Raw genomic sequence first — 27,672 nt, 5'->3', positions numbered from 1 at the left:
CATCTTTAGTGAAAATAGAAAAATTAGCTAGGTGCAGTGTTTCATGCTTATGGTCCCAGCTACTAGGGAGGCTGAGGTAGGATTATTTGAGGGCAGGAGTTTGAGGTTGTGGTGAGCTATGAGGCCATGACACTCTACCCAGGATGACAGAGTAAGACTCTGTTTCAAAGAAAAAAGGGTGGCGCCTGTAGCTCAAAGGAGTAGGGTGCTGGCCCCATATACTGGAGGTGGCAGGTTCAAACCCGGCCCCAGCCAAAAAAAAGCTGCAAAAAAAAAGTCCAACTTGCATCTCACTGGGGGAAATCGAGGTATTGGCAAAACTGCATCTCAGGGGAGAGTCTGTTCTGTGCCTTTTCCAGCACCATCTAGAGCAGCAGTTCTCAACCTGTGGGTCGTGAGCCCTTTGTAAAAATGAAAATACGCCCCTGTGGCTCAAAGCAGTAGGGTGCTGACCCCATATGCTGGAGGTGGTGGGTTCAAACCCAGCCCCCACCAAAGAAAAAAAAAAGAAAGAAAATATGTCACGGTATTAAGAAGGTTGAGAACCACTGATCTATAGGCTATCTCAATCTCTGGGCTCGGGATCACTCTTCCACCTTCAGAGCCAGCAGTGCAGCATTTTCCAGTCTCTCTCTGCCTCGGACCCTCCTGCCTCCTCATAGGGGGACTCTGTGAAGATGCTGGGCCACATGGATGATCCAGGATGATCTTCCATTTTCAGAGACCCCTTTAACCATAGAGGGTGACAAATCCACAGGTTCCAAAGATTAACCTAGTCGTCTCTGGGGCTGTTATTCTACCAACAATCCCTAAGTTGCACTCTTACTTGTAATGCAAACATTTTATCACTTCTGTTCCCAGCACACACCCCTGACTTTCAGTATAGCTTTGAAGTCTCAATTTAAGTGTCTCTTTCCTCTGGGAAGTCTTTCTCAATCTTCCCACACTGGGTGAGGCCTTTAGGGCACCTATAGCTGTCTGTTTACCTATTAGGGTCTAAGGGGGAAAGAAGCCTTACAGCAGAGGCCACAGGGAGTCATGGTGGGCATATGAGTTGGAGAGGTAGGTGTCTTACAGCAGCTAAGATAGGGAGGGGGCCGCAGGGGCAAGGCTGGATCAGGGTGAAGAGGAAGGCAGGCAAGAAGCGGAGGTGGGGAGGCTATCACTGGAGTCTTGGCAGGAAAGGGCTCCCCAGAAAGGCTCAGTAACTTGCTTGAGGTCACCCAGCACATGGCCTCTGGGTTAGAGAGAAACACTGAACAAGGGCGCAGGAGGACATTGGCAACTGGCCTTGGTTTCCCTGGAGAGGCCCCGAACCCACGCCACCCAGACAATGTCCCTTTGATTTACAGAGCTTAGGCCAGAGTGTCCAAGCCACAGTGAGGTCAGGTCTTGGCCAAGGTCACAGTGTCCAGCCCTGGCAAATGCTCTGGAGAACACAGGATCTTATCCCTACCCTATTCCCCAACCCAGGGAGAATCTCTGGGGACTGCCAGAGGCCAAGGATAGGTCAGGACAGTCAGTGTCTTCCTCCAGTGCCATTAGGGCAGTAAGCTGGCCTCTGGCCACTGGCCAGGGGACACAGGTCATGCTGGGCAGCTAAGGTTGAAGAAAAGGTCCAGGTGGTGGTGGCAGATCTTACTCACACAAGAGGAGGTGCTGTGCATGTTGCTCTAGAGAGCCTCAGTTTCCACACCTCAGGGCAATCCAGGAATGGCAGTGACCAGGCATAGGCATCCCTTGGAGATATTCACTTGCTTCCCATCACCTCAACCTTCTTTACTTTCCTGAAAGCATTTACCACTCTTTGAAATTATGGATTAACTTGTCTCTACATTTTGTTGTCTATGGCCCTTCCAAACCATGAGCTTGGTGAGGGCAGGACTGGGTCTTCCTTGTGGTACCCTAGCACCCTGCCTGGTCACCACTCCTGCCACTAGGAGATGTTCAATAATTACTTCTTAGAAGCACGAACATAGAGAGGACTTACTACACAGAACCCACAAGTATATCAAGGGTGCCCTGACAATTCTGGAGGCCCCCAAGATAGAAGGCATCAGCTCCAAAGTAGGCAAGCATGGGGCAGCACCTGTGGCTCAGTGAGTAGGGCGCCGGCCCCATATGCCGAGAGTGGTGGGTTCAAACCCAGCCCCGGCCAAACTGCAACAAAAAAATAGCCGGGTGTTGTGGCGGGTGCCTGTAGTCCCAGCTGCTTGGGAGGCTGAGGCAAGAGAATCGCGTAAGCCCAAGAGTTAGAGGTTGCTGTGAGCCGTGTGACGCCACGGCACTCTACCCGAGGCCGGTACAGTGAGACTCTGTCTCTACAAAACAAACAAACAAACAAACAAAGTAGGCAAGCATCCAGCGGTATCCAAGCTTCAGCCTTCCAGGCCCATGCTCATGTCACTGTCGTAAATTGCGAGACATGCCTCTGCTCAGGCAATCCAGGATTCCAGGACAGCCAAGGGCTGCACAGAAATGGAATGTCTGCTGAGTCTCAGAGGGGAGAGGAGAAAAAAACATCATAAACCAGTAAACTAATAACGTTCCTGTTAGTGCGACCTGGGCCACCACCTGCAAAAGGTTGGAGGGCTTGGTACATAGCCTCCTAGGGGTCAAGAGGCACAGGGCCAGGCACAGAGTGGGCTCTTGGGAAGCCATAGCTGATGTGAAGATCCCTGTCCTCCATGTTGTGCTGGAAGTTGCTGTGTCTCTGAGTCTCTCCCCACTGTACCCCCCCTCCCACTCACGCAGAGTTCAGCCAGGTGGACAGGTGGGTGGCCTGTAGTTGTGAACAGAAAATCATATTCAGCCAAGGTCCCAAGGCTGTGGGGCTGTGTAGAGGCAGAGGAGAAGAGTTCACTACCCAAGCTACACTTGGGCCATGAAAATGACCACATGCAAACCACAACGCAGTACATAGACAGGCTTGCTGTGGGTCACAGCTCAGAGCCTATGGCCCTACAATCAAAGGTCTCCCCAAACCCACGGGGGACACCTCAAGATGACACCCTCCACCTATGAGAGGAACGGACCACCTCAGTTACAATTCTCCTGGCCACAGCCCCAGCTCAATCCTCTGACTCCCAGATGGAATTCCCCTGCCCCCCACCCGCTGCCGTCCGCAGGCGGCCTGGCCCAGCCCCTGCACACGTCGCGCGGGACACAGCCTCGCGCCCCGCCACTCACGCGCCGCGCCCCGCCCCGGTCCCGCCCCGCCCGCAGCCAGCGGGACCTTTATAGGGCGGGCCAGCCAAGCGCTGGGAAGTCGGTGCCGCCGCCCGCCCGCGCGTCCGACGCGGGGCCGCCGCAGTCTTTAACTTCGCCATGCGTCCTGGGGCGCCGAGGCCACTCTGGCCTCTGCCCTGGGGGGCCCTGGCTTGGGCCGTTGGCTTCGTGGGCTCCATGGGGTCAGGGCACCCCGCGCCCGGTGAGTGGGGCGGCTGGAATGGGTGGGCGGGCGGGCCACCCACGTGGGCCTGCCCGGAATGCAGCCGGTGATATTGGGGGTGGCGCGACGGGCGGGGCTGCATGACCACAGCCTGAATCCCAGAGGGATTGGGGCTCCCATCCCCCAGTCCCAAAGGGCCAGAAGGTGGGTCACCAGGAGGTCAGTAGAGTAGAGGTTAGTAATCGCTATGATTGCTGACATTTATTGAGCACTTAGTGTCTACCTCTTCCGGCCTCCAATCCACACAACCATCCAATAGAGTAGGTACTCCTACCATCTCTGTGTTTCCAGGTGAGGAGACTGAGGCTTGGCGTCACACAGCCTGGGAGTGGCAAAGTCTGGATTCAAACTTTCTGGGTAGGACTGCTGCCCCTAGAGAGGCAGTGCTGGCTGACTGGACCCAGACTCTCCAGCCAGGGTCTTAGATCTTCCCCAAGTCTAGAGTCTATACTTGGGACTTTCTGGGAGATGCCAGGCAAGCAACATCCCTACTCCTGGCCTTAGTTTCCCTTTTTTACAAGATGGGTGCTGGGGCACTGGATGTCCAGAGCTGGTCCCTGGAAGGTGCTCAGCTGAGTCTGGGAAGCAGTGAGTGCTCTAGGATGAGGGCTGTGGCCACTTCTGCCCCCACTGACCAGTAAGGAAACTGAGGGCTATCTGTCTCCTCACCCCTCCACCCTGGCAGCCACACTGCACCCCACTCCAGCCCCAAGCCAAAGGGAGAGCTAAGCCCCCTCCCCGAAGGCCATGTCCCTGGGGAGATGGTGAGCTCATGCAAGGAGAATGTTCCCAAGTTGGAGTGAGTAAGAAGCAGGCCAGGCGAGGGGGGGCCCTGCCAGGCGAGGGGGCTTGCATGCCCTCGCCCTTGGTGCTGTCTAGACAGAGGGCAGAAGCGGAAGAAGCAATTCTAGGGCCCACTAACGCTAACTTGCCCAGCGCATGGTGTTTGAAGGGTTGGGCAGAATGCCAGCTGGGGGACTGTAGGAAAGGAGTGCTTCCAGGATGAGTGGGGGTTGGTGGTGAAGCAGTGAAGGGGGGTAGGTGGACCTCAGAGTGGAGAGAACCCAAGGGATCCAGAGCCAGTGAGGATACTCACATGGGGTATCATACTCACAGAAATGTCCCTCCTTCCTGGGTTGGGGTACATCATTCTTTTCTAACTACTTAGCACTGTGTGCATCAACACAGGCTAGAGGCTTTGTCAGGAGTGATACAGGAGAGCACCTCTGACCCCGTCCCATAGGAACTGTGCCCTTTGCCTTCAGGTGGTGTCTGCTGGCTCCAACAGGGCCGAGAGGCTACCTGCAGCCTGGTGCTCAGAACTGATGTGAGCCAGGCTGAGTGCTGCGCCTCTGGCAACATCGACACTGCCTGGTCTAACTTCACCCACCCCGGGAACAAGATCAGCCTCCTTGGCTTCCTGGGCCTTGTCCACTGCCTCCCCTGCAAAGGTGAGACCCTGGGCATTGGCCACAGGCCAGAGGCAGGGCTGCTGTGTTTCATCTCAGGACCAGGAAAACTAACCACCGTGGTCGAAGGTGGACCATGGGGAGCAAGCTCCCCATTCTGCAAGAGGTTGCAGAGGAGAGGAGCTAGGGGATTCCCATTTGGAGTTCAGGAAAAGGCTCTCTCCCAGCCTGGTTTGTAGCCTCTAGGACTTTGCTCAGGATGAACCCTCTTCCTGGATGCTCCTTCTACCCGTGCTCTGCCTCTCCCAGTGTAGAAACATCTGGCTTGTGACCCCACACTTAGTGTTCCCAAATGTCATACCAGGGTCCTTAACTCCACAAATTTTAGGGATCTGTGGTGGACTTGCAGCTGCATGTTTAATAAGAATGTGGTATCTGGACCTTGTTCTGAGAAATGTTATCTCCCACTTCAGACTAGGAGGTCTTTGAGGGCAGAATGAAAGAATCAAAACATTCTCTGGGCCGGGTGTGGGGACTCACACTTATAATCAGCACTCTAGGAGGCCGAGGCTGGCAGATTGCTTGAGCTCAGGAGTTCAAGACCAGCCTGAGCAAGAGTGAGACCTCATCTCTACTAAAATAGAAAAAATTAGCCAGACATTTTGGCAGGTACCTGTAGTCCCAGCTACTTGGGAAGCTGAGGCAAGAGGATTGCTGGAGCCTAAGAATTTGAGATTGCTGTGAGCTGTGATGACGCCATGGCACTCAACCCCCGGGCAATTGAGTAAGACCTGTCTCAAAAAAAAAAAAAAATTCTCTGCCCTGGGGAGAATGGATTGTGGGGTCCTCCTAGAGCTGAATCTGCTGGCCCCTGAGGGAGAACTAGGGCACAATTTGAAAGAGGTGGGCATTAGAGTCAGAGTGTTGGGGAATGATTAGGAGTTTGCCAGATGGAGAAGGTATGGAAGAACACATTAGGAGAAACTATGGCCCAGGGGTAGGGTGGGGCAGGGAGCAGGGCTGGAGCAGAGGACTCTAGATCTGGAGGGCAAGCTGAGGAGGCCTGCTGGCCTCCAAGATATGATTAATCCCAGATCAGCCTGGCTGGGTGGTCCTGAACTTACTGCCACATACTCCTGCTCTCTCCAGAACCACCCCCTAACCCCCTCGCTTCTGGGAGGAGAACATACTTCAAAAAATGTCTGGCCTGGGTATGAGATGGCCCAGAACTCTCCTCCTCCCCCCACTCAGACCTCCACTTCCGTTCCTACTTGCATGAAGCAAGTGGCAGAGTGTTTCCAGATGTGCTGTGGGCCAGCTGTGTGGGAGGTGCCCAGGTGCGGCCCACATGTCCTGGCAGGGACTAGTTGGGCCGGGTTATCCTCTTGGGGAGTGTCTAATCACCCTAAGGTGGGGTCCCCCATCAGCTCCACTTTATGCACAGGGAAACTGAGGCTGGAGGATAAACTCAAGACTTGGTGTTCAAGGGCCCCTTCCAGCAACAGACCTTGGGGATCTGGCTGGAGCTCTGAAGGAGGTGCCCCCGGCTTCCTGACACTCAAAGCTGTGATCCAGCCTCAGTTTTGCCGTCTGTAAATTAACGACTTGGGAGGATCCAGAGAGCCTGGGAGGACCTGGGAGGCAATAATCGGCATATTAAAAGTGGTTGCAGGGACCCTAAAGAGAATTTCCCCTCGCTGGACCTCAGTTTCCCTACCTGACAAATGGGGCTATGGAGGGCTAGGGCTGTGGAAGGCACCCTCCCCAAGACATGCTAAAGCTCCACCCTTACCGATGCCTCCTCCCGGGAGGTGCACGCAGCCGCGGGAAGCAGACCCTGCTGGTCGTCCCCAGATCCACGTCTGGACAGGGTGAGGCCACTCCACCCCCATTGCCCGTCTGACGCAGCCGGTCCCGCCGGCCTTCCCAGAAAAACGTGTAAATCCGAGAATAGACGTCAGTCCAGTTGTGAGGAAAGCGGGCTGTGTTCCTGGACCACCAAACCGGTAGAGACCCCCGCCCGCCCATAGTGAGCTCAGCCTCGCGACTGAGCCCCACCCTGAGGCGCAGCGCTGAACCCAGAATCCACAGGGGCCTTCCGCTAACTCCCGCCCCCTAACGGATCCAGCACCTACACTCCCAACCGGTGCCCTCCTCCCGCACCCAGGCTATGGACCGACACTGGACCCTGGATTGCGCCCCCATCCCCGAGTCCTGCCCCTCTCTTGCAGAACTGTCGGGTGGGGAGTACGAGGGGCGAAGGTGCCGCAGGCACGAAGGACCAGTCATCGGCCACGCGCCATGGGACGCCCTCCCATCGCCCCAGCCCCACGCGCTCGCGTCCTGTTTCCGCAGATTCGTGCGACGGCGTGGAGTGCGGCCTCGGCAAGGCGTGCCGCATGCTGGGGGGCCGCCCGCGCTGCGAGTGCGCGCCAGACTGCACTGGGCTCCCAACGCGCCTGCAAGTTTGTGGCTCGGACGGCGCCACCTACCGCGACGAGTGTGAGCTGCGCGCCACGCGCTGCCGCGGTCACCCGGACCTGCGCGTCATGTACCGAGGCCGCTGCCGCAGTATGTGGGGAGGGGGGCGGGTCGTGGAGGGGTGGGGCCACAGGCCGGAGGTCTTGTACCCGGGCCGCTGCCACAATACGTGGTGGTGGGGCGCCTCCAGCCCAGTCACGTGGATTGGTACGGGGCTTGTGGTGAGCGGGGTCTGGATAGCATGCTCATGGAGCTGGGGTCTAAGGGACGCTTTGTTTTCCCGAGAGTGTGTGACTGGATTGGGTGTTGTGACGTGGGAACTGAGGAGGGGTCTGGAATGTGGAAAAGGGGGTTGGGATTTGGAAAGGGGACGTTGGTGCTCACATAGTGTAGAGAGAATATGGCATGGTCGTAATGGACGCGTAGTCAGAGGGTGGGGCTTGATGCTGGAACTAGGGGGCGGGGCTCATGGAAGGGGTGTGGCTCCTGCCGCAACAGAAGGCCTGGAGCTTGTGGGTGGACTGGGGAAGGGGAGGTGGGGCTCGCGCCTAGGAAGAGGTTTGTGAACCCAACTCTCGACCTCTGTAAGCTCGGCCGCCAAAGCCCCTGCGCGGGGTCCTGGCGCAGTGCCCCCTGACCCGCTTCTGGCGCCTGCCCGCAGAGTCCTGCGCGTACGTGGTGTGCCCGCGGCCGCAGTCGTGCGTGGTGGACCAGACGGGTAGCGCTCACTGCGTGGTGTGTCGCGCGGTTCCTTGCCCCGTGCCCTCTAGCCCCGGCCAGGAGCTCTGCGGCAACAACAACGTCACCTACATTTCCTCGTGCCATCTGCGCCAAGCCACCTGCTTCCTGGGCCGCTCCATTGGCGTGCGCCACCCGGGCAGCTGCACAGGTGCGGGCGCAGGGCAGGGGCTCAGGCCTGTCCTAGGGGCCCAGAGCCCCCTGCTCTGCACTCTCAGCGCTCTGACCATACCTTCCACACTTGCAGGCCCGCCTGAGGAGCTGCCAGATGCTGAGTTGGAGGAGGAGGAGGAGGAGGAAAACTTCGTGTGAGCTGCAGGGGGCCTGGGCCTGGCGTCTGAGGCCACTTCTGCTTTATTTATTGCCACAGCAGAATCTAATTTATGTCCCACGGACATTCCCCAGTGCCTGCACTGGGATCTCTTGGGGATCCTGGAAGGACTGAGGGAACAAGGCTGGAAACTGCGTTGGTGGGTGGAATAGTACTCAGAGCCCTGGCACTGAGCATCCCCTTTAGGGGACTTCTGTGGGAAGTCCTAGCCCCTATTCCAAGCATCCTACTGTATGGGAGGACCCATACTTCTGTCCTTTGGGGATAAGCCCATTAATTATTACCACTGCCAGGAAGACTGGGTACTCCCTGCTGGTAATTGATAAAGAGGCATGACTTGCTCTCCTAGCCCCAGATGGGGCACCTCAGGCTTAGGTCAAGAGGAGAGGGCAAGGTCTACCCTCGGAACACAGCGACCTTGGCCCAGTGGGACATGCCCTTCATAAAGTCCAAGAAAGCAGCCACTGTTCCCTATGGCCCAAGAACTCCAGGTTCTTGCCCTCTCATCGCCTTCATTTCCTTGGTTTATGTCCCATGAAGGCCACTGAGAAGTACTCGATGTGTCCCTTGTGAGAAGAGCCATCTGTGCCTCCTCCATTGCTGTTCAAATGGGTTCATGTGGCAACATCTCATGGCCTCAGATGTGGAGTAGCCAGCAGCAGTACAGAACAGGGCACTGTGTCCAGTTGTGCCCAGTCCACTTAGGGTGGTTTCTGGCCAGAATGCAGAGCCTCTACTCACCCCACTGGCCCAGGGTGGGGTGTTCGTATGCCAAGACACACTGCACAAATGACATCCTGGAGCCAGTGTCCCTGCACATCCTATTCCCTGCCTTCCATGGGGGAGGTCAGACACAGGAGCCCTTAGTCCTGCACAGCCTGCCCTGGCCAGGCTTTGCACACAGTTCCCAGCTAGACCTTCCTTACCCACCAGCCTGTCAGGGGGTGGTCATACCAGCCACGTGCTGCTCTTGGGCCAATTCCCTCCAAAGTGCTCACTCTCCATGCAGTCTGATCTGACGCTCAAATTTATCTACCTACCTGTGTCTGCATGTAGACCAAAGGCTAAGACTGATATAGAGTGGGTGGCAACAAGGAAGAAATCTAGCTCCCCAAGTCTGGGGTGAGGAGTCCAGGGGAGTTTTGCTCATCCTCCTCCAGCCCTCAAGTAGTGCCTTACCTACAATGCCCAGAAAAGTGTCCTTGAGTAGGGGGTGTCCACCCAAGCCCCCAGACAAGGCAGCCTCCCCCGCCCTGGGGTACTGCCTCACCAAAGAAATAAAGACTGAAAAGCCCATTTTGGGGTGTCCAGGCCTGAGATGGTCTCCTAGGGTGCTGCTGGGGTATTGGGTGGGGGCTCTGGAAGGACCCAGAGGAGACACACAAGTGGATGTCTTTGAGACAGTCACTGCCTACCTCTGGGCCTCAGTGTCTAAAACTTGGCAGTGGATAACAGCCAGAGATGAAAAAAAAAAGGCCCTTAGGCTAGGTGCAATAGCTCATATCTGTAATCCTAGCTGTCCGGGAGCCCGAGGCGGTAGATTGCCTCAGCTCATGGGTTTGAGACCAGCCTAAGCAAGAGCAAGACCCCCGACTCTGCTAAAAAGTAGAAAAAACTGAGGCAAGAGGATTGCTTAAGCCCAAGAGTTGGAGATTGCTGTGAGCTATGACGCCATGGCAGTCTACCAGGGTGACAGCTTGAGACCCTGTCACAAAAACAAAGGCTCAAGCGGCTAAGGTGCCAGCCACATACACCTGAGCTGGTGAGTTCGAATCCAGCCCTGGCCCACCAAACAACAATGATGGTTGCAACCAAAAAATAGCCAGGTGTTGTGGCCGGTGCCTATAGTCCCAGCTTCTTGGGAGGCGGAGGCAGGAGAATCTCTTGAGCCCAGGAGTTGGAGGTTGCTCTGAGCTGTGATGCCACAGCACTCTATGCAGGGTGACAGCTTGAGGCTCTGTCTCAAAAACAAAACAAAACAAAAGGCCTTTAAGGGGTGATTGGCAGAGGGGAAAACAGGAGGCTTGGTATCCAGAAGCAAAGGCCTGGTCTTGAGGGATTAGGGTGCAGCAGTAGTAGTAATGGTAATTACACCATTACTGACAGCCTCTGCCAATGACAGGGACCTGTGGGGTACCTGTGCCATTATAAACTTTTCAGAGGAATAGCACAAGGCTTGATGGAGGTCAGGCCAAGCTAAGATTCCACACGGGGTGGGACAGCCCCATACTGGTATCTTAACAGCCCCCTGACTCCTGCTCAGGGAACTTGGAGTTCCTTAGCCTCAGTTTCCCTGTCTATGCTTGTGAATGTGGTTAGTCAGCTGGTGGGTGGTGGAGGATGGGCACTCCAGGCAGGGGATGCTGCAGGGGCAAAGGGTAATGGTTCCTGGAGTGTAGGTTGAGTAGGGTGTGTCCACCCAAGCCTCTAGACAAGGCAGCCTTGGGGTTGTGAGGAGGGGCACAAATCCAGGGAATTCATGGTGGAGGTGTGGGAGAGTGGAGAGGGCTGGGGGAAGGAGACGTGGGGAGGAATGTGAGTGGACCCTGAAGCTGCCAGAGGTGAGTGAGGCAGGCATCCATAGTCCCTGTAAGTTGGTTAACATTTTACTTGGTTCCATTTTGACCTTTTCATTTGGAATAAATTCCCCACCCCCACCTGCAGCCTGCGTACCAGGCTTCCCCACAGACCCCCTGCCACATCAGCCCAGGAATATTCCAGGTCAAGAGCTGCCATCTGATCTGCATACCAGTAAGACTATGGGTTCAGGCAGCTCCTGACAGGAGCCTGGTGGTCCCAGGCACAGGGGCGGGCTTGGGGCTGCCTCACCCAACCACATTCCAGATCCAGGCCACAAAGGCAGACACCTGTGTGTACACATCGGGGGTCTTGGGGTCACCACACCAGAGGCCCGAGAAGGAGACAAGGCCATGGGCACGGTTCCTGCACACCAGAGGCCCCCCAGAGTCTGCCTGGAGTGAAGGAAAAAAAATGGTTAGAGGCCCTTCTCTGGGGTTACTTTCCCAGAGGAGCTTCTACAGGTAAATCAGATCACAACCCTCCCTGCCTCAAAATACATGGCTCCCTGGTGCTCTTAAAGCAAAAACTAATCTTACCTCTGCCTTTCAGTCCCTGAGAATCCAGCCTGCACCCACTTCTGCCTTGTTCTCCTAACGCATTTGGTTCCAGCCCAGGGACCTGTTACTGCCCTCTACTGGATACTGCTTGTATATACAAGGCTGCAGTGTATACCCTGCGGAGCTGTATACAGTTGACCTTTGACCAGTCTCTCTGCCTGGCATGCCTTTCTTCACATCTTCCCAGGACTCCTTCAAGTCTCAGCTTAAAGATTCTCTACTCATACAGGGCTCCATTCATACCCACCCTAGATCTCCTGACTCCCTGTTCCACCATCCTAACTGCCATCAGGAATCAGCTCTGACCCTACCAAGTAGGGTGAGAAAAAATTACTGGCTGTAATCTTTTCTTTTCTTGTTTTTTTCCTTTTTTCTTTTTTTTTGAGACAGAGCATCAAGCTGTCACCCTGGGTAGCGTGCTGTGGCATCACAGCTCACAGCAACCTCCAACTCCTGGGCTCAAGCGATTTTCCTGGCTCCGCCTCCCAAGTAGCTGGGACTACAGGTGCCCACACCCGGCTATTTTTTTTGGTTGCAGCTGTCATTGTTTGGCGGGCCCGGGCTGGATTCGAACCCACCAGATCAGCTGTATATGGCTGGCACCTTAGCTGCTTGAGCCACAGGCACCAAGCCTGTTTTTTTTTGTTTATTTTTTGAGACAGAGTCTCATTCTGTTGCCCTGAGTAGAGTGCTGTGGCATCATTGTACCTCACAGCAACCTCAAACTCTTGGGCTCAAGCAATCCTCCTGCCTCATCCTCCCAAGTAGCTGGGACTAGAGCTGCCCACCACAACGCCCAGCTAGTTTTTCTATTTTTAGTAGAAATGGTATCTTGCTTTTGCTCAGGCTGATCTCAAATTCCTGAGCTCAAAGGATCTCCTACCTTGGCCTCCCAGAGTACTAGGATTACAGGCATGAACCACCACACCCAGCCCCATGTCACTCTCTTGACTAAAACAAAAGGCACTGCAGGCTGAGTGTCTCCTTCAGCACCAGGGCCCAGTTCATTCAACCAACGGGGTCTTGGGTGAAATAGCTGCTTCCTTTAGATCTGTTATGCCCTCTACTGACCACTGCTTGTATAAATATATGAGTCTGTGGCACTTTGTGTAGTGCCCAACTTGGACCTGCACAGCTTAATGCGGTACCTCTGTGTGATAAACTCCTTGCCCTTCTTGGGCTTCAGCTCCTCTACCTTGGGATTCAGCTCCCAAGGCTCTGCCTGAGTCTCCTCCCTCTGTGAGCCTTGGTGTACTCATATAAGTGAGTGGGGCCAGAAAGGATCTTACTGAGCAGAAGCCCCGCCTCTGGCGGTCTCCACTGTGGGTGCAGAGCATGGCAGGTCTCAGCTGGCCCTTCCAGGAGCTGTTACAGACATCCAGGCCCAGCACTCGGACCTCAGCCTCCATCAGCCCAGGCGGCTGCTCCTCAAAATTCGACACGAAGCCCCATCCAGCCACCCAGCACCGCGACCCAGGCTTGGGTGGCCTGGCACCTCTCTTTGGCAGCTTCAGCACTCCCACATGAGGGCCCAGGACAGCAGAGCTGTTCAGCTGCAGGGAAAATGTGGATTCAGGGCAACTCCCTTCTCCCTTGCCACCAACCCACCTTCCCCTGTTCCTGCCTCACTTTACCTGTCTGTGACCACTGGTCATGGCCTGTGGGGAAAAATCATTGGCCCATCAGGTCTGTGCCAGCCTCCAGGCTGCCAGTCTCACCTCCTCAGCTGCCCAGAGAAGCTTTCAACTCCTGTCTCTTTCCCTCCTCTAAGCCTTCCCCTGGGATCCCTATTGCCCCAGGGACAAAGCCTCTAGGTCCCCCCAGCCTCAGCCCTCTGTCCACCAAAGTGGTTTGCTGCCAGACTTTGGAGCCACCTTCACAATTTCGCTTCCCTGGCACTCCTGCCCAGAGCACCTTTCCTGTTTAGTCTTCAGATCTCAGCTTATATATCACGTCCTCTGGAAGCCTTCCTAGATGCCTAGGCTAAGATACAGCTGGTGCTCAATTAATGATTATAGAAAGAATGGGTCTGGGCAAGCAAGGTGGCTCATGTCTATAATCCTAGCACCCTGGGAGGCTAAGATGGGAGGATCGCTTGAGCTCAGGAATTTGAGACCAGCCTGAGCAAGAGTAAGATTTTTTTTTGAGACAGTCTCACTGTGTTGCCCTCAGTAGATTGCTATGGTGTCACAGCTCACAGCAACCTCAAACTCTTGGGCATAAGCCAGCTGTTCTCAACCTGTGGGTCGAGACCCCTTTGGGGGTCGAATGACCCTTTGACAGGGGTTGCCTAAGACCATCCTGCATATCAGATATTTACATTACGATTCATAACAGTAGCAAAATTACAATAATGTTTTGGTTGGGGGTCACCACAACATGAGGAACTGTATTGAAGGGTTGTGGCATTAGGAAGGTTGAGAACTACTGACTTAAGTGATTCTCTTGCCTCAGCCTCCTAGGTAACTGGGACTGCAGGCACCTGCCACAATGCCCGGCTATTTTTTTGTTGCAGTTGTTTAGCTGGCCCAGGCTAAACCCACTACCCTTGGTGTATGTGGCTGGTGCTGAGCCCAAGAGTAAGATCTTTTCTACTAAAAAAAAAAAAAAAAAATTTTTTTTTTTTTTTTTTTGCAGTTTTTGGCCGGGCTGGGTTTGAACCCGCCACCTCAGGCATATAGGGCCAGCACCCTACTCTGTTGAGCCACAGGCACTGGCCCCAAAAAAAATATTTTTGAAAAAATTATCTGGGCATTGCGCCAGGTTCCTGTAGTCCCAGCTACTCCAGAGACTGAGGAAGGAGAATCATTCCATGAGTTTGCTATAAGCTAGGCAGACACCATGCCACTCTTGCCTGGAGCATCAGACCACTGGTTTTGGTGTCGCCCACTTCATGGCCTTGGTACATTTCTGACTTCTCCCTCTGCCTTGGTTTCCCCATCTGTACAATAATCTGAGAAACAAATAATCTGAGAAAACCAGAGCAGCAGGGTCTAGGCTTCAGGCTTTCATAGATGAGTAAAATTCACCCAAAAGCTTTGATCACCAGCACTCACTCCTGCCTTTTTATTTTGCTAAGAAAACACTGCCCCTCCACCCCCACCAAGTATTCCTGTTTATAAGACTGCGGTTATCCTGTTGAGAGTTTCACTATGTTTTGGGGGGGCAGGACTGGGAATCCTCCCTTTGAAAAGTAGGCCCTGGCTCAGCGCCTATAGCTCAAGCTGCTAAGGCGCCAGCCACATACACCAGAGATGGTGGATTCGAATCCAGCCTGGGCCTGCCAAACAATGACCAAAAAATAGCGGGGTGTTGTGGCAGGCGCTTGTAGTCCCAGCTACTTGGGAGGCTGAGGCAAGGGAATCACTTAAGCCCAGTAGTTGGAGGTCACTGTGAGCTGTGATGCTATGGCACTCTACCCAGGGTGACAGCTTGAGGCTCTGTCTCAAAAAAAATAAATAAATAAAATAAAAATAAAATAAAAAGTAGGCCCTGAGGTGTGCCTGAAATTTGGGGACTTCCAGGTGGAAGCCACAGTGAAGGAGTCGTCCTCCTCAGCAGGAGGAGGCCATGCAGGGTCAAATGGATGCGCTACGAATGGCCGGGAGTGAAACTCACTTGATAGTAGACACAACTTCCCACCCAGAAAACTTCTGGGACACAGGGTAGAGACCTAGATCTAACAGTGACCCTAGACTCTCATTCTTCCCCTCTTTCAGCATAAATATTGAGCACCTGCTATGTGTCATAAATGGCCATAAATGTGATAAAAATCCCTGACCTTGAAGCGGTAAACTATCACCAAGGTGAAGAAGCAGATGTTACAGGAGTTAGCAAGTGACAACTATGTGGACAGAAGGAAGGTGGAACAGGATAAGAGGTGAGAGGCAAGGACAGAATGGGGGTGTGTGGTCAGGGGAGGCTCCTGAGGTGGTAGGATTTGAGATTTGTGTGGGGGAATGGTGCTTGGGTGGGGCACAGCCAGTGCAAAGGTGACAGATGGGAGACTATAGAACAGCAGTTCTCAAACTGTGGGTCGTGACCCACAGGAACTGTAATAAAGGTTCACGGCATTAGGAAGGTTGAGAACCACTGCTATAGGAGGTGATGGGAACACATGAACAGGGCCCATGGATACCAGAAGGGCTTTAGCTCTTGTCCTGAAGGAGTTAGGAGCCATGGAGTGTTCTAGGCAGAGGAGAGATGTGGCTTAACTTGGGAGTTCACAGGGTCCCTCCAGGTGTTTTTGTTTTATTTATCTTTTTTTTTTTTTTTTGAGACTCTGTCTCACTGTACTGCCCTCGGGTAGAGTGCGGTGGCGTCACACAGCTCTCAGCAACCTCTAACTCTTGGGCTTACGCGATTCTCTTGCCTCAGCCTCCCGAGCAGCTGGGACTACAGGCGCCCACCACAACGCCCAGCTATTTTTTTGTTGCAGTTTGGCCGGGGCTGGGTTTGAACCCGCCACCCTCGGCATATGGGGCCAGCGCCCTACTCACTGAGCCACAGGTGCCGCCTTATTTATCTTTTTTTAATTTTTGAGACAGAATCTCACTCTCTTGCCCTAGGTAGAGTGCCATAGCATTGTAGCTCATGGCAACCTCAAGGTTTGAAAATTGAAGAAGGCTTGAGCCATTCTCTTGCCTTAGCCTCCTAAGTAGCTGGGACTACAGGTGCTCACAACAATGCCTGGCTATTTTTGTGTGTGTGTGTGTGTGTGTGTTTTTGGCCAGGGCTGGGTTTGAACCCGCCACCTCCGGCATATGGGACCGGTGCCCTACTCCTTGAGCCACAGGCGCCACCCATGCCTGGCTATTTTTAGAGACAGGAGTCTCACTCTTGCTCAGGCTGGTCTCAAACCTGTGACCTCAAGCAATCTACCCACCTCGGCCTCCCAGAATGCTAGGATTACAGACGTGAGCCACTGTGCCTGGTCATTCAGCTGTTGTTAAATAGAAGTCAGATGGTCCTGAGTGACCAGAAATGGGTCAGATCCATCCACCGGCCCACCCTCAGCAATAGGGCTCACCTGAAGCAGACAGATGTCATTGGCGTGGGTCGTGGGCTGGTAGTCGGGGTGCCTGACAACAGCTGTGATGCCAAACACCTGCTGCGTGGGCTCTGTGATGCCCAGGGTGTGGGCCCCCAGCACCACCAGGCCACTGCGGGAGTCTCTGCAGAGAGAGGAGGGCAGGCAAGACTGAGGCTGCCCACCCAGGGCCTCAGTCTCCCCATCTGTGAAATGGAGGTGTAGCAATCCTGTTAATGCTCATGCCAGCCCTGCAGTGATAATCACTATGTTGACTATCATTCCTACCTTAATTACACTGTTAGCTTCAATGGCTGCAATTTTTTTTTTTTTGTAGAGACAGCGTCTCACTTTATTGTTCTCGGTAGCACAGCTCACTGTAACCTCCAACTCCTGATTTAAGGCGATTCTCTTGCCTCAGTTTCCCGTGTAGCTGGGACCACAGGCGCCTGCCACAATGCCCGGCTATTTTTTGTTACAGTTTGGCCGGGGCCGGGTTTGAACCTGCTGCCCTCGGTATATGGGGTCAGTGCCCTACCCACTGAGCCACAGATACCACCCCAATGGCTGCAATATTAATTTGAATCACAGTTATGAAAATATACTTAGAATGAACATAACACTATATTTATTAAATGTCCCATTTCACGGCGGTGCCTGTGGCTCAAGGGGTAGGGCGCCGGTCCCATATGCCGGAGATGGTGGGTTCAAACCCAGCCCCGGCCAAAAACAAAACAAACAAAAAAATAAATAAAATAAAAAAAATAAATGTCCCATTTCAATTATAATATTAACTATAATAATTTCAATATCCTTTTCTTTTTTTTTCTTTTTTTTTTTTGAGACAGAGTCTCGCGCGGTGCCTGTCGCTCAAAGGAGTAGGGCACCAGCCCCATATACCAAAGGTGGCAGGTTCAAACCTGGCCCCAGCCAAAAATTGCAAAAAAAAAAAAAAAGAGAGTGAGAAACAAGAGCTCACTATGCTGTCCTAGGTAGAGTGCTGTGGCGTCACAGCTCACAGCAACCTCAAACTCTTGGGCTCAAGTGATCCTCTTGGTTCAGCTTCCCAATTAGCTGGGACTACAGGTGCCCACAATAACACCTGGCTATTTTTTTTGTTGCAGTTGTTATTGTTGTTTTAGCTGGCCCTGGCTGGGTCTGAACCTGCCAGCCTGGCTGTATGTGGTCAGTGTCCTAACCACTGAGCTACGGTCACCAAGCCAATAATTTCAATATTCATGCTAATAGTCATTATAACAATATATTTAAAAAGACTATCATAACAAAATGTTTAATTGTTGTCACCATTGTTGCTTCTTTTTTTTTTTTTTTTTTTTTTTGTAGAGACAGAGTCTCACCTTGTCGCCCTTGGTAGAGTGCTGTGGCGTCACACAGCTCACAGCAACCTCCAACTCCAGGGCCCAGGCGATTCTCCTGCCTCAGCCTCCTGAGTAGCTGGGACCACAGGCGCCTGCCACAACGCCCGGCTATTTTTTTGTTGCAGTTTGGCGGGGGCCGGGTTTGAACCTGCCACCCTCGGTATATGGGTCTGGCGCCCTACTCACTGAGCCACAGGCGCCACCCCATTGTTGCTTCTTATGTATTTCTCCCGTTTTCTCCTTGATGCCCTCTCCTGCTACACCTCCATTAGGTGAGGGGTAGAGGGGTAGTGTCCACCCTGCCCTGCTCATGCCCCAGCTCACTCCACAGAAGAGATCCAGAAAGGTGAGGCTCACCTGTGGCTGAAGCAGTGGGCGACCGAGACTACCCAGCGTTCGTGGAGCAGGAAGCCCCCACAGTGGTGCTGGCCACTGAATTGCACAGAGGCCATGTAGGGCCGGGAATTGGGGGCCACCTCTTGGCCCCCAATGATCCAGGTTCCCCAGGAGCCTGTGGGGGTGGATGGCCTGAGTCATGGATCAGCACTGGACAGGCTGGGGGCTGGACAGGGGGAGAAAAAAGCAGAGGCAGAGACAGGGTGGGAAGACACCAGAGAGATGCAGACAGGGAGAGAGAGTCCAGACAAGCCTCCATGCACCGGGAGGGGGCTCCCCTCTTTTCCAGCTGAGGCCAGGAGGGGGACAACCATCCAGGGGGGTTAAGTAGCTAGGTTGGATGGGGGGCCTGCCTGCAGGTTCTCAGGGCACCCTATGTAGGGTCCTAGGGGCTCCTCACCAGGCAGCTTCATGGGCAGTGTCAGAGCAGCAGCCATAGCCAGCAGCGGGCGGCCCCAGCCCCCCATCGTAGGCCTCATGGCCATCACAGGCTGGCGGCTCCCTGTAGAGGTCTGTTGGTGGCCGAGGCCCCCACTCTCACCTAACGGCCCGGAAGCAGGGAGCCGAGCTGTGGCCTGTGGTTGGGAGGCCCCATCAGCAACATCCAGTGCAACCAGGTGCTTCTGGGGAACCGATGCTTTGGCTGTCTCGGGTTGTTATTGATAACGATTATAACTGCAAGAGAGGCCAAGAAGCAGGCCATGGAGGTGAGAGTAAGGGTCCTGGGGCTGCTGTGTGACCTCAGGAAGTCACTTCACCACTCTGTGCCTCAGTATACCCAGCCTGGATATGTGCAAGGGAGCATTCACAGGGCCTCAGCAGAAATGCAGCTGCCTCTCTGGTTGTAGGTGCTGGATTTCCAGCCCGTTGAGGTAAAGCTGGGTGGTACCCAAGCAAGCTCTTTGCCCCTCAAGCCTCAGTTTCCTCATCTGCAGCCCCAGCACTGACCTCAGGACTGTGAGAACATTGAGAAAGGCTGGTCCCTGGACAACTCTAATTATTTCCTTCCTTCATTGCATTTACTGAGCATCTTCTGTATACCAGACCTTATGCTTGGAGCTGGGCATAAAGCAGCAACCATGATTCTATGGTCCTGCCACACATTAATGAAAGCCTGGTGAGGGCCATTTTGGACTATGACCTCCAGAACCGTTAGAGAATAAATTGGTGTCATTTTAAGCCACTGATTTTGTGGGAGTTTGTTGCAGCAGCTCTGGTCTGCTGGGCTTATCTGGCATGGCTGTGTCCCCAGAGTTTGGATTGCCCTTGGCCAATAATGTTGAATGACTGGACAGAAAGGAAATACTCTGGTCTTTGAGAATCACTGCGTCGGCACTAGTGGGTCCCTTGTCTGGGTTTGCTCCTGGACTGCCCTGTGATAGAGATACCTGGAAAACATCTCCAGCCACACATTCCATGGAGGCTGGAACTAGTAGGTGGGTCATTACAAAAGTTTTTTGTTTGTTTGTTTTTTGTTTTTTAAGAGACAGAGTCTCACTCTGTTGCCCTCGGTAGAGTGCTGTGGCGTCACAGCTCGCAGCAGCCTCCGGCTCTTGGGCTTAGGCAATTCTCTTGCCTCAGCCTCCCGAATAGCTGGGACTACAGGTGCCGGTCACAACGCCGGGCTATTTTTTTGTTGTTGCAGTTTGGCCGGGGCCGGGTTCGAACCCGCCACCCTTGATATATGGGGCCAGCGCCCTACTCACTGAACCACAGGCACTGCTATTACAACAGTTTTAAGATACACAAAAATCACGAAACATAAAATCTGCACTGATGGAAACAAATGAAGCCCTTTTAGCAACACTGATAAGCTGAGCAAGTTGCAACTTGCACAGGTGAATCAGAAAGGATGCCGTTGACTGTGTTTCTTGGAAGTGAAATAATATACCATAACATAGTCTGTCTCACAACTTTCATAGTTACCTACATATTACCTGAAGTTACAAGTGTGTGGAACTTCATTTACCTGAGGATGTTGGTTTTAGCCACTCCACCTTACTGATTTAGAAACAGCCACAGTCACACAGTATAGGATGATGGGGCCAGGGATGCAGCCTTGGGTAAGCTCTTGTTGCCTCTCTAGGGGCTGATCCATCCCAGACCTGGGCAATTTCCTTCCCTTTTCCTGAATGTTTCTGAAACAAGTAACCATCCTTCCTGGAAGCTCTAAAGAGTAGCTGGGTAAGGGTCAGTGTTTCCACTTTCCAAAGGGATGCCCAGATAGGGAGAGGGAGCTGTTTGGGAGAGAATCTTTTTTTTTTTTTTTTTGAGACAGAATCTTCCTTTGTCACCCTTGATAGAGTGCCATGGCATCATAGCCCATAGCAACTTCAAACTCTTAGGCTCAAGCCATCCTCTTGCCTCAGCCTCCCCAGTAACTGGGACTATAGGTATCTGCCACAATGCCCAGCTATTTTCTAGAGAGAGGGTCTCGCTCTTGCTCAGGCTGGTCTTGAACTAATGAGCTCAGGCAATCCACCCACCTCAACCTCCCAGAGTCCTAGGGTTACAGGTGTGAGCCACCATGCCTGACCCTAGCTAATTTTTCTTTTTTTTTTTTTTTGTAGAGACAGAGTCTCACTTTACTGCCCTCGGTAGAGTGCCGTGGCATCACACGGCTCACAGCAACCTCCAGCTCTTGGGCTTATGTGATTCTCTTGCCTCAGCCTCCCAAGCAGCTGGGACTACAGGCGCCCGCCACAATGCCCAGCTATTTTTTTGTTGTTGCAGTTTGGCCGGGGCTGGGTTTGAACCCACCACCCTCGGCATATGGGGCCGGCGCCCTACTCACTGAGCCACAGGTGCTGCCCTTTTTTTTTTTTTTTTTGTAGACACAGGTGTCTCGCTCTTGCTCAGGCTGGTCTTGAATGCCTGAGCTATGATGCCAGGACATTCTACCTGGGGCAGTTGTTCTCAACCTTCCTAATGCCACGGCCCTTTAATACAGTTCCTGTGGGTTGTGACCCACAGGTTAAGAACTGCTGACCTAGGGCAACAGAATGAGACTCTTTTTCAAAAAAAAACAGAAAGAAAGAAATATATAAATATCCAAGTATCCATGCACACTTTTACAGTGATAGCTATTGGAGCAATAATAACTTTATTTATGTATTTTATTTATTGTTATTTTTTATTTTTGTAGAGACAGAGTCTCACTTTATTGCCCTCAGTAGAGTGCCGTGGCGTCACACAGCTCACAGCAACCTCGAACTCCTGGGCTTAGGCTATTCTCTTGCCTCAGCCTCCCGAGTAGCTGGGACTACAGGCGCCCATCACAACGCCTATTTTTTTGTTGCAGTTTGGCCAGGGCTGGGCTTGAACCCAACCACCCTTGGTTTATGGGGCTGGCGCCCTACCCACCACGTGGAGCCATAGGCACCACCTTATTTATTTATTTATTTTTTTGTAGAGACAGAGTCTCACTTTATGGCCCTTGGTAGAGTGCCGTGGCCTCACACAGCTCACAGCAACCTCCAACTCCTGGGCTTAAGCGATTCTCTTGCCTCAGCCTCCCGAGTAGCTGGGACTACAGGCGCCTGCCACAACGCCCGGCTATTTTTTGGTTGCAGTTTGGCCGGGGCCGGGTTTGAACCCGCCACCCTCGGTATATGGGGCTGGCGCCTTACTGACTGAGCCACAGGCGCTGCCCCTATTTATTTATTTTTTGAGACAGAGTCTCACTTTGTCACCCTCAGTAGAGTGTGTGGCATCATAGATCACAGCAACCTCAAACTCTTGGGCTCAAGTGATCCTTTTGCCTTAGCCTTCTCAGTAGCTGGGACTACAAGCACCCACCACAACGCCTGGCTATTTTTTTTTTACCTTTTTTTTTTTGTTGTTGTTGTTGTTTTTTGGCTGGGGCTGGGTTTGAACCCGCCACCTCCGGCATATGGGACCGGCGCCCTACTCCTTGAGCCACAGGCGCCGCCCACGCCTTGCTATTTTTTAGAGATGGGATCTTGCTCTTGCTCAGGCTGGTCTCGAACTGGTGCATTCAGGCAATCCACCCACCTCAGCCTCCTAGAGTGCTAGGATTATAGGCATGAGCCACCTTGCCTGGCTTGCTTCTGGTTTCTTGAGATGGAAGATGCTGCTTGAAAAATAAACACAGTGCAACCCAACACCATGCGCCTTCCTGCCTGCCCTGGGGTCCCTGACACCTGTCCCTGGTCAGACTTCAGGCTATGGTGGGCTTGATTGCCCTTCAAGGACACCTTCTCCTGGACCCACACCCAAAGGCCTAGCAGAGAGCACAGAAAGGAATGGACACATGGGGCACCCTGACAAGTCCATTTACACCAATGAGAAAACTGAGGTTGGAACAGTGAAGGTGACCCAGTGCAGCCAAGGTGTGTTCACCTCTGCCCACCTCCTCTGCCCTCTAGGTCTCCAAGGCTTAACCTTGCACAGCAGCCCTCCTGGCCTCTAGGATTTTAGCCAAGAAAGCAGCTTGGCCACCATTGGGGTCTACTGCTCCCCAGAGATCTCTAAGCTTTGATCCTCCCCATTAGGAAACAGGTTGACCCTGGAGCAAGATTCTGGGTGCAGACTGCAGCAGGGGATGGGGTCCTTGTGCCCCTCACTGGGCCCCTATCTATTCATCTATAAACTGGACTCTGTGATCATCTTTCCCAGGGAGGTGTCACAGTCAAATGAGAAGATGGAAGATAGGAAATCATTCATTCCCCCAACACTTATTGAGAACCTAGTGTCTACTGACACCCTTCTGAGGGCTGGGGATTCAGCAGTGGGGAAGACAGGCAAATTCCTGCCCTGGTGGCTCCAACATTCAAGGGAGAGGCTGGAAGGAAATGCCAAACACAATACATAAATGACACCATCTGTTAAAAGAATTTAGTGGCTTCTGCCTGTAATTCTGGTAGGCCAAGACTGGAGGATGACTTGAGCCCAGGAGTTGGAGACCAGACTGGGCAACAGGGCAAGATCCCACCTCCACCAAGAAAAGTGAAAAAGAGGAAGGAGAATTATTTAGTGGGAAAAGAGAAAGCAGAGTGAACAAGAGGAATAGAGAAGGGGGAAGAATTTTTAAATAGGATAACCAAGGGGACTCTGTAACAATACAGAGGTGGGGAAGGTGTTCCCAGAGGAAGGCACAAGCAGGATGTCTGGATGGCTGAAGACAAAGTTGGGTGTGGAGCAGGGAGAGATGAGGGTAGAGACAGGGTGCTCTGGCTTAGCTCAGTCTCATGAGTCAAGCTGTAGGGAATTGGGAAGCCATGGACTGTGTTTTAGCAGAGGCAGGCCAGGGCAAATGAAAGTGCAGTGGGGAGAGCAGGCAGGGAGAAGAGGAAGCTGTGGGGCTGCAGGGTGGGGTGGGGTACAAGGACTGAGCTGGAGCCAGGGCTGGAGGGATGTGGGGGGGTGTCTCTGACTCAGGGAGAGGGGAGGAGTGAGGTTTTGGGGCCTATCAGAGTTCAGTGTGAGGAGTCCTCCTAGTTCAAGAGCCCCAGAGGATGTCCAGGGGGGCTGGAGCAAGAGAAGGTGGTGGTGGAGGAAGCCCGGTAGATGGTACATGGCAACTTCACAGGGAGGTGAGAGGAGAAGGGGCATCCTCAGGGAAACTATGGGTGCTGTGGTCCAGGGAGCTGGGGGGGCTAGGAGGCAGGGCCAAGGGTGCAGGGGTGGGGCTGATTGTGCAATGGGGTGGGCCTGGGGTGAGACCAGGGTGAGGGGCGGGGTCAAGGTTATGGGGGGCAATCAGGTTTGAAGGGTGGTAGATGCATTTTGTTCAAAATAGGAAGTGGTGGCTTGGTGCTTGTAGCATAGTGGTTATGGCGCCAGCCACATACACCGAGGTTGGTGGGTTCCAACCCTGCCTGAGCCAGCTAAACAACAACTGCAACAAAGAATAGCTGGGAGTTGTGGTGGACACCTGTAGTCCCAGCTACTTGGGAGGCTGAGGCAAGAGAATTGCTTAAACCCAAGAGTTTGAGGTTGCTGTGAGCTATGACACCACAGCCCTCTACGCAGGGCGACATAGTGAGAATCTGTCTTAAAAAAAAAAAAAGGAGGGCAAGACATGATTGCAAGAGGGACTTTACCTAACAATTGCAATCAGTGTAACTGGCTCATTGTACCCTCAATGAATCCCCAACAATAAAAAAAAAAAAGGAGGTTAAGAAACAGTCCAGGGTCACACAGCTCATAGGAAGGTGAGCTGGGATTCAACCCAGGGGCTCTGATGTTCCTCAGACTATTTTTGTTTTTTTGTTTGTTTTTTTGAGACAAAGTCTCACTCTGTCAGCCTGGGTAGAGTGCCAGCCCACAGCAACCTCAAACTGTTGGGCTCAGGTGATCCTCTTGGCACAGAGGCTTCCTGAATAGTTGGGACTATCGGCACCTGCCACAATGCCCAGCTAGTTTTCTCAATCTTTGTTTTTTGGCCACGGTTGGGTTTGAACCTGCCACCTCTGGCATATGGGGCCAGCGCCTTACTCCTTTGAGCCACAGGCGCCACCCTCTCAATCTTTTTAGTAGAGTTGGGGACTTGTTCTTGCTCAGGCTGGTCTTAAACTCCTGAGCAAACTCCTGAGCTCAAGCAGTCCACCTGACTTAGCCTCCCAGGGTGGTAGGATTACAGGTGTGAACCACCGTGCCCAGCTTTACCTCATTGTTTTAAATGCAAAAATGAACACAGGCTCATTGCAAAGTTGGTGAGATGCAAAGGTCTACAAAGAAATAGGTCTAGTTCAGGCATGGTGCCTCAGATCTCTAATTCTAGCAATCTGGGAGGCTGAGGCAGCAGGATCGCTTGAGCTCAGGAGTTCCAGACCAGTTTGAGCAAGAGCAAGAGCAAGACCCCCTTTCTATAAAAAAAATTAAAAAGTAGCTAGGCATGGTGGTGTGTACCTGTAGTCCCAGCTATTTTTGGAGGCTAAGGCAGAAGGATTGCTTGAACCCAGGAGTGTGAGGTTGCAGTGAGTTATGAACACATCACTGCACTCTATCCTATCTCCAGGAGCTAGACCCTGTCTTAAAAAAAAAAAAAAAAAAAAGTATAGATGTCACTTCCCAATCTGAGGTACACCTGCCATATCTTCCTCCAAAGTTTGCCCAAAGCTATTTCTTTTAAATGCATATCAATGTATTGAGCACCTGCTAAGTAGAACTGTTTTATAGAAAACTGAATTTGAAAAAATTTCCCCTTCTGTCCTACCCCGGACTTTGACTTCGGTAAGTGTGATCGGGCCAGGGGACTGCATGTCCTCTTAGGAACCTGGGAAGTCGGGGCCATAGTCTACATAGTCGGGGAGAATAGGTCCTGCCTGTGTCCTGCTCTGGCTCCCCAGTGCCTTCAGTACAAAGCCTGAAGTCTCCCTCCTTTTTCCGCTGTCCTCACTCACTCTTAAGACCAGGAACATCACCTAGCGGGTGCTCAGACAGATCGGTAATTGCTATTATTGTTGTTGTTCCTCAGACACCGAGCTCAGTTACATCCCCAAGCACGGGCGTCTGCAGTGTGCCCTACCTGAGCGCTCTTCTAGACATCTCCGCAAAGGTTCCTCCGGGACCTCAGGGGTGGGGGTGGGGGTTGCAGCGGGGATGTCAGCTCCTTGGAGCGGCCTCTCCTCCCTCCCTGGGGCTCCTACTCTTCGGTCTATTTGTCCCCATTCGCGCTTGGCACCTCAGGAAAGGAATTTGTTTGCTGTCTGACTTCCCAACAGATCCCTCTGGATCTGGCGCTGGGGAGCCGCAAACCTTTGCCACAGCCACGTCCCAGGCCAGCGCCCAGACTGCGCTTGGCAGCGAGAGTCAGGCCTTCTCGATGGGTGTTCGTGGGAACCGGGGCGCCTCTGAGGGACCCGGCCCCATGCCGGGGTGCGGTGCGGGATGCGGATGGGGGGGCTCTGCCGCAGCAGCCGCGGCCGGCAGGAGGCGCAGCGACTACTCGCGGCGCTGGAGGCGGGAGGGGAACGCGGAGGGGAGGGGAGGGGAGGGAAGCGAAGAGCCGCGGCGGCGACGCGCGCGCCGAGCCCACCCCCCGCGCCTGCCGCCGCCCGGACAATAAACAACCGCGCGCGGGGCGATGCCAGAGCCGGTGCCGCCGCCCCCGCGCCGCGCAGCCCCGGCCGCCAGGCCTTAGCCCGCCTGGACCCCGCCCGGCCCTCTACCCCTCCCCCACCCTTCCCCGGCCGCGCGCCCGCCCGGCGCCCGCCCCCGCCCAGCACCGCGGACCCACCCGGACCTCGGCGGGGACATGGAGTGAGTAGGCAACCTGCAACCGGGTGCTGGGGGCCCTTAGAGCCAGGGGAAGCCCCCGCTCCCGGGCCCCTCTGGGGGCGTCGCGGCCCCAGCGAGGAGGGGAGGCAGCGAGGGGCTTTCAGGCCCTCCACCAGCTCAGCTGGGGAGGAAAGCGGGCTGGGCCGCGCGGGTCCTGAGACCCCGCTATCCAACCGCGGAGGTCCTCGGGTTATTGGGGATCTGGGCGGCAGCGGCTCGAGGGCAGTCCAGGACGCTGAAAAGGGAAGGCTCACGTCTACGCCTGCCCGCCGCCCGCGCCTACTGAGCAAGCCTCGGCCTTCGGCCACCTGTGGGTGGCCCCAGGGAGGTGGAGCGACCCCTCCCCAATTGCTGCGGTCTGGCCCTGAGCTCACCAGCCCTTCCTCCTCCCCAGCCTGAAAGCACCGCTCCTTGCGCCCTGGACGGGCGCACGGGCCAGTCCCCCTACCCCGCCCTTCCCCAGGGCCTTCAGTGTTGTCCTGAGCCTCTTGCTCACTCTAGATCCAGCCGCTAGATGTCCTGAGTTGCCTCTGGAGGCAGGGGGCTTCTCTCCAGACTTTGGGGTGGGGTAGGGTGGGGGGGTCTTCAGTATGTACAAGAAGAGAGAACCAGGTATATGGAGCTTGGGTCTGATGCCTTCCCAGGGAAAGTGTCTCCAAGATGGAGCTCCAAACGTGTAGCTAAAAGAGTTGGCCGGCCCTGGTTGGAATCCTCAGTCCCTTGCAAGCCTACTGGGTGACCTGGACCTGAGCAGGGGTCTGGGAAGAAGTGTTGGCAGCAGAGGGTTCTTGTACACAGCAGATGCCAGGTGAAGGTGCATGGTCATTCAGGCACATTGTCCCTTCTTCCCAGTGTGAGGGTCACTGGCCTCTCCCCTTCACTCCCACAGGTGGGCACCAGGAGGCTGTGGGGTGTGTTTGCATGGTCAGGGGGCCAAGAGGCACTTCCTGGGGTCACCCCCACCTGCCCACTTTGGGACAGAGCCAGCAGCTGCCCTGCTTTGGACCCCTGGGCCCTACCCTAGCCAGAGGGCCGAGATTGGTATCAAGAGGTCCAGCCAACCAGCCTGGCTGGTTG

At 54.0% G+C, this 27,672-nt stretch overlaps 3 protein-coding genes across 5 annotated transcripts in view; 2 read left to right on the top strand and 1 right to left on the bottom strand.

Moving 5' to 3' along the window:
* The first annotated feature begins 3,243 nt into the window (after positions 1–3,243).
* Positions 3,244–9,722, top strand: FSTL3 (follistatin like 3). The gene is made up of 5 exons (XM_053581626.1): positions 3,244–3,430; positions 4,717–4,902; positions 7,216–7,431; positions 8,003–8,230; positions 8,327–9,722. The coding sequence occupies exons 1-5, from the start codon at positions 3,328–3,330 to the stop codon at positions 8,389–8,391; spliced, it is 798 nt and encodes a 265-aa protein (XP_053437601.1). The 5' UTR covers positions 3,244–3,327; the 3' UTR covers positions 8,392–9,722.
* A 2,507-nt stretch (positions 9,723–12,229) lies between these two features.
* Positions 12,230–26,574, bottom strand: PRSS57 (serine protease 57). Its single transcript, XM_053608861.1, has 6 exons — positions 26,555–26,574; positions 26,030–26,271; positions 18,752–18,892; positions 18,313–18,490; positions 16,577–16,721; positions 12,230–13,100 (listed from the first exon to the last, which is right to left on the bottom strand). The coding sequence occupies exons 1-6, from the start codon at positions 26,572–26,574 to the stop codon at positions 12,684–12,686; spliced, it is 1,143 nt and encodes a 380-aa protein (XP_053464836.1). The 3' UTR covers positions 12,230–12,683.
* PALM (paralemmin) overlaps positions 26,304–27,672 on the top strand; it is a 31,154-nt gene continuing 29,785 nt past the window's right edge. For all 3 annotated transcript variants that reach the window (XM_053581622.1, XM_053581621.1, XM_053581623.1), the window contains exon 1: positions 26,304–26,577. In XM_053581622.1, coding sequence (XP_053437597.1) covers positions 26,573–26,577 — 5 coding nt within the window. In that variant the 5' untranslated portion in view covers positions 26,304–26,572. The remainder of the gene's footprint in view (positions 26,578–27,672) is intronic.

This window comes from Nycticebus coucang, chromosome 2 (assembly GCF_027406575.1).
Source record: "Nycticebus coucang isolate mNycCou1 chromosome 2, mNycCou1.pri, whole genome shotgun sequence".
NCBI lineage: Eukaryota > Metazoa > Chordata > Mammalia > Primates > Lorisidae > Nycticebus > Nycticebus coucang.
The sequence above is the reverse complement of the archived record's forward strand: the minus strand, read 5'-3'. Positions and strand labels throughout refer to the sequence as shown.